General features: G+C 60.7%; 1 protein-coding gene across 1 annotated transcript in view; it reads left to right on the top strand.

Moving 5' to 3' along the window:
• Positions 1-4,108, top strand: part of ALDH5A1 (aldehyde dehydrogenase 5 family member A1) — an 11,323-nt gene extending 7,215 nt beyond the window's left edge. The window contains exons 3-8 of the mRNA XM_015563506.1: positions 10-222; positions 1,021-1,164; positions 1,494-1,652; positions 2,393-2,562; positions 2,797-2,855; positions 3,816-4,108. Coding sequence (XP_015418992.1) covers positions 10-222; positions 1,021-1,164; positions 1,494-1,652; positions 2,393-2,562; positions 2,797-2,855; positions 3,816-4,021 — 951 coding nt within the window. The 3' untranslated portion in view covers positions 4,022-4,108. The remainder of the gene's footprint in view (positions 1-9; positions 223-1,020; positions 1,165-1,493; positions 1,653-2,392; positions 2,563-2,796; positions 2,856-3,815) is intronic.
• Positions 4,109-5,434: the final 1,326 nt, after the last annotated feature.

The following is a 5,434-nucleotide window of genomic DNA, read 5'->3' as shown; positions in this document are numbered from 1 at the left end:
TCTTTTTAGAGGAAAACATCGGTTATTTCTCTTTTCTGTTTTCTCACTCGCTGCCCGTGCCTGCTGGTCCCTCCGCAGCTCGCCACCCAGGCGGGGATCCCCCCCGGGGCCTACAACGTGGTGCCCTGCTCCCGGAGGAGGGCCCAGGAGGTGGGGGAGGCGCTTTGCACCGACCCGCTCGTATCCAAGATTTCCTTCACCGGCTCCACGGCCACCGGGAAGGTGCGTCGTTTGTTCTCGTGTTTTCCCTTTACAACGTTTAACAATGGGCCGGCCGCCGCGTAGGAAGCTGCTGGCAGAGGCTCAGGCTCAGGGTCCACTTGTCTAGGACGCGCCCGGGTCTCAGTGCTGGATGCAGGTTTCATTCATAACCTAGAACCAAGCTCCCAGAAACACACCGTGGGGGTTGAAATGCACGTCTCAGACTTGAATGAAAATTGTGTTTAGTACAAAGGTACTTACAGAAAATAAGGGGACTTTTGTAAAAATTGATTTCAGAGAGGAAGGGAGAGAAGAGAGAGAAACATCAATGATGAGAGAGAATCGTGGATCGGCTGCCTCCTGACACCCCTCAATGGGAATCGAGCCCTCAACCTGGGCCTGTGCCCTGACGGGGAATCGAACCCTGACCTCCTGGTTCATAGGTCGATGCTCAGCCACCGAGCCACGCCGTTGGGCACTCCCCCCCCCCTTTTTTCTAAATATTTTTATTGATGTCAGAGAGGAAGGGAGAAGGAGAGAGAAATAGAAACATCAGTGATGAGAGAGAATCATGGATCGCTGCCTCCTGCACGCCCCCTACTGAGGATCGAGCCTGCAACCCGGGCCTGTGCAGGACCCTTCAGTCCGCAGGCCAGACAGTCAATCCACTGAGCCACACCACCGGGCACTCCCCCTTTTCTTATGCGAAGTGTCATCACATATTCGCCTGGCACCTTCGCTGTTGGTTCACTTGGAAAGGGCTGGCGGGTCCTGGTGGCGGAGGCCTCGCGCAACCACGGCCCCTTCCCCTCTGCCCAGGCGCTGCTGCACCATGCGGCCAACTCCGTGAAGAGGGTGTCCATGGAGCTGGGCGGCCTCGCCCCGTTCATCGTGTTTGACAGCGCCAACGTGGACCAGGCCGTGGCGGGGGCCATGGCTTCGAAATTCAGGAACTCAGGACAGGTGAGTCCTGGGCGTGTCCCGGGTCATGCGTGTCTGTGTTTTACAAAGGTCCTTGCACCTCCTGCGTCTCCTGGGAGGAAACTTGGGTTCCTTCCACGGTCCATTCTTTCTTCTTTCACCTTCTCAGCAAACAGTAAGGCCCTCTCTTTACCAGGGGCCGGAGGCTGGGAGGCCCCGAGAGAAAGAAGGGGTCCCTGGCTTCACGGAAGTTCTTTTCATCAAACCGTCCTCTCTTCCCGCGGCGGGCACTGCGGCTGCACGGGCCTGGTTCTGGGCTGGGTCAGCGGCCGCCGACACACACGTCCACCCGTTCATTCTTCTCTCTCTAGACCTGTGTGTGCTCCAACCGGTTCCTGGTGCAGAGCGGGATCCACGACTCCTTCGTGAGCAAGCTGGCGGAGGCGATGAGGGCCGGCCTGCGCGTGGGGAACGGGTTTGAGGAGGGGACGACTCAAGGCCCGCTGATCAACGAGAAGGCGGTGGAAAAGGTAGCTCGTTGGTCGTTTGTTCAGTTCCCCGGTGTTGGCATCGGAAGGTTCCCTGGCAAAAGGCACTTGGGTAAGGTGCCCAGCAAGGCTGTTTTGGAAACGGCAGAGACGTCGGAGAAAAACGGAATTCCTGCCAACGTGTGTGCGTTGTGGGGCGTCACCTGGCCACAGCCTTTCCGCTGTCCTGGCGCCGCGTCCCCTGAGCGTCCCTGTAGACCTGCTGCGCTCCCTGCCTTTCCTCTGAGGGCGGTGGACTCCACCCCCGGCTGCCTCAGGGCCTCGAAACACAAAGTTCTTTAATTTTCCCAACGCGTGAAAGGGAAGGAAGACGGCTTTGTTGTCTTGTGGGTTGTTTCTTTAAAATATATTTTTATTGATTTCAGAGAGGAAGGGAGAGGGGGAGAGAGAGTGAACCATCAATGATGAGAGGGAATCATGGATTGGCTGCCTCCTGCACGCCCCCCCTGGGGATCCAGCCTGCAACCCCGCCTGTGCCCCGAATGGGATTGCACCTGCACCCTCTTGCTGTGTGGGACGATGCTCCACCACTGAGCCACGCCGGCCGTCGGATCTCAGAGGCCGGGGTCCACATGGAATGAGGGCGGGGGAGGGACGGGGACTGGGCTGTTTGGGTTCCAGCCGAACTGAGAAAGCGGGTCACAGAGCTCCGCTCGCTCGAGGGGGGCTCTGTGGTGGCGAGGTATCCTCACCAGCTCCCGGCCCGGCCTCTCCTCTCCCAGGTGGAGACGCACGTGAGCGACGCGCTGGCCAAAGGGGCCACCCTCGTGACCGGCGGGAAGCGGCACCAACTCGGGAACAACTTCTTTGAGCCCACGCTGCTCAGCAGTGTCACGCGGGACATGCTCTGCGCGCGGGAGGAGACCTTCGGGCCCCTGGCCCCGGTCATCAAGTGAGACCCCCGCCCGCTGAGGTCGTGGGAAGGTCGGGAGGCCTGGGTGTGGGAGGGCGGAGGGAGGGGCACTGTTGGCACGGTGACACTGGTGGTCCTCGCAGCCGGGGTGCCTTCCCCTCCGCCCGCTCTGGGTCCCTGCAGACCTGTCTCTCTGGCCATCGCTGGGAGATGAGTCGGGAGGAAGCCGGCGTTTCCTCCGAGCTCACACTCTGCTGCCCGCTCACCTGGCAGGTTCCACACGGAGGAGGAGGCGCTGGCGATCGCGAATGCGGCCGACGTGGGGTTAGCAGGTGGGTGTCCGTCCTGCCTCAGGGCCGTGGGCACGTCTCAGGCGGAGGCTGACCTTTGCCCGTGAGACGCCAGCTGGGTCGGAGGACACTTGTCTGGTGCTCGCTGAGGGCGGGCGCGTGTGCGCTCCTGTCCTTCTGCCTCGCCGCGAGCTCGGGTGGGAGCAGGGGCGGGGGAGAGGCGGAACGGTGGCTCCCGGTGGGGACTGAGTCCCTGTCCTTCGGGCTGGCTGCCTGGAAATCCGAGTGCTGCTCCCGCCCCGCTGGGCCTGGGCTGAATGGAGAGGAAGCGCGGGCTGGGCAGAGGGCGTCATGCCCGTTTCCCAGTAAAAGGACAGTGGCCACACCGTCGCCAGGAAGGGACCGGGACCACGGGCCTGCCCTCGCACGGCCGGAACATGTGGGTCCCTGACTTCGCGGGGGAAGATTCACACCCAAGGCCGGTGACCTGAGAGGACGTTTATTAAGGACGGAAGGATGGGGCAGTGAGACAGGAGAAGGGCCTCAGGTGCATGAGGAGGGTCACAGAGTGAGCCTAGGGGAGGCTGCCTTGGTCCTTTTTAAAAATATATACATTTTTATTGATTTCAGAGAGGAAAGGAGAGGGGGAGAGAGAGAGAAAGAAACATCAGTGATGAGAGAGAATCATGGATCGGCCGCCTCCTGCACGCCCCCTACTGGGGACCGAGCCCACAACCCGGGCCTGTGCCCTGATGGGAATCAAACTGTGACCTCCTGGTTCCTAGGTCGACGCTCAACCACTGAGCCACGCCGGCTGGGCAGGCCTTGGTCCTTTAGAAAGAACGTCCAGGGTCTGAGAGGACGAATCGGACAGGCCCGGCTTAGGGTCTCCCTGGGAGCCGGCGCTGCCAGGCCCGAGGGAGGAGGCTGGGTCAGTGCCCCTCAGCTCGGACAGGATGCCCCCGTGACGTCCTGCACGCCCCTTGTCCTTTCCCCGCACAGGCTACTTCTACTCCCAGGACCCCGCCCAGATCTGGCGGGTGGCGGAGCAGCTGGAGGTGGGCATGGTGGGCGTCAACGAAGGGCTGCTCTCGGCCGTGGAGTGCCCGTTCGGCGGCGTGAAGCAGTCAGGCCTCGGGCGCGAAGGCTCCAAGTACGGCATCGACGAGTACCTGGAGGTCAAGTACGTGTGCCTCGGCGGCTTGTAGGGTCCGTGCGCTTTAGGAAATAAAGGAGCTCACCTGCGCCTGTGGCACACGCCACCTGTCAGTGCACCCACAGGCGTCTGAACTACAGTAGCTTCTCTAGTCTCCTCACCCGAGGGTATTTCCCGTTGAGTTTTAGAGAGTGGAAGGGGGAGAAACATTGATGTGAGAGAGACATTGATTGGTTGCCTCCCGCACAAGCCCTGACCTGGGCTGGGGATCAACCTGCAACCCAGGGGTAGGCCCTGGACCTAGTATCAAACCCTTGACCCTTTGGTCCGCTGGCGGGCACCTTAACCACTGAGTAGAACCCTAACCACCGAGCCAAACCCTAACCACTGAGCCAAACTCTAACTCCCCGCGACCCGCCACAGACTGTCTGCCTCTAGCAAAGGGCAGCAGGCAGCAAGCTGGCCCACGGCCCCTCCCAAGGCTGGTGCCCTCTGGGCGTGACTCTGCCCCCCACACGTGGCTCAGAGCTTAGACCAGTGAGGGGCCTGGTGTCACCTGCCGTGTGTGTGTGTGTGTGTGTGTGTGTGTGTGTGTGTACGTACACGTGTGTGTGTGTACATACGTGTTCACAGCCCAGCGCTAAGAACGGCTTTCATATTCCCAAACGGGGGAGGGAACAAAGCTGTTCGTGACATGACAGTTATATGAAACTCAGACTCGGCGTCTGGAAATACAAGGTTACTGGAACACGGCCTTGGCCCCGCACCTGCCGGGGGCGCTGTGGCTGCTCTCCCGGCCGAGCCGAGTGCCCGTCCCAGGGACAGTGCGGCCCGAAGCCTGAGACACAAACTCTGGCTCTTAGAGAAAATCCCAGCCCTGACCTGGGCCCCGAGGGAGGGACCCAGCCCCTGACTGACCTGGACCCGGAGTTAGGGACCGACCTGCCTGCGATTGTCGATGACTCCTGTCGAGCACCCGCCTGTAACGGGATCCTCTGGGCTGTGCTCCAGTGAGTTCTCCCGAGAACTCCTCCCGCAGTTATCACAAAACTCAAAGGAAAAGTAAACGGAAATACAAACGGCCCCAAATCCTTAAAAAAGCAGCATGTGGTCTCCGACACGTCAGCCCTGTGGCTGGAGGCCTGTCCCCGTCCACTGCCCTCCCAAGGCTTTCTCTGTGTGACTCCTCCTGATGGGAGGACCCGGAGCCGGGCAAACGGTCTCCCACATCCGCCACGCACACGAGGCCTTCGTGCGACTGACGGGTGTCTCTGGAGCCCAGGGTTGAAGGTAAATTATTTCCCACATTCCAGTGCCCACAAGACCCTTATCCAGTGTGAATTCTCGGTGTTTAATGCGGCTCGAGCTACGGCTAAAAGATTGCCCGTCTCCCCGGCCACAGGGTCCTGTATAAATGTGGTTCGCAGGTTTACACATCCCCACAGTTCTCGGCCCTGAGGATGCA

This window comes from Myotis davidii, unplaced genomic scaffold (assembly GCF_000327345.1).
Source record: "Myotis davidii unplaced genomic scaffold, ASM32734v1 scaffold217, whole genome shotgun sequence".
Taxonomy (NCBI): Eukaryota; Metazoa; Chordata; class Mammalia; order Chiroptera; family Vespertilionidae; genus Myotis; species Myotis davidii.
Note: the sequence above shows the minus strand (reverse complement) of the source record. Positions and strands in the feature narration are given on the sequence as shown.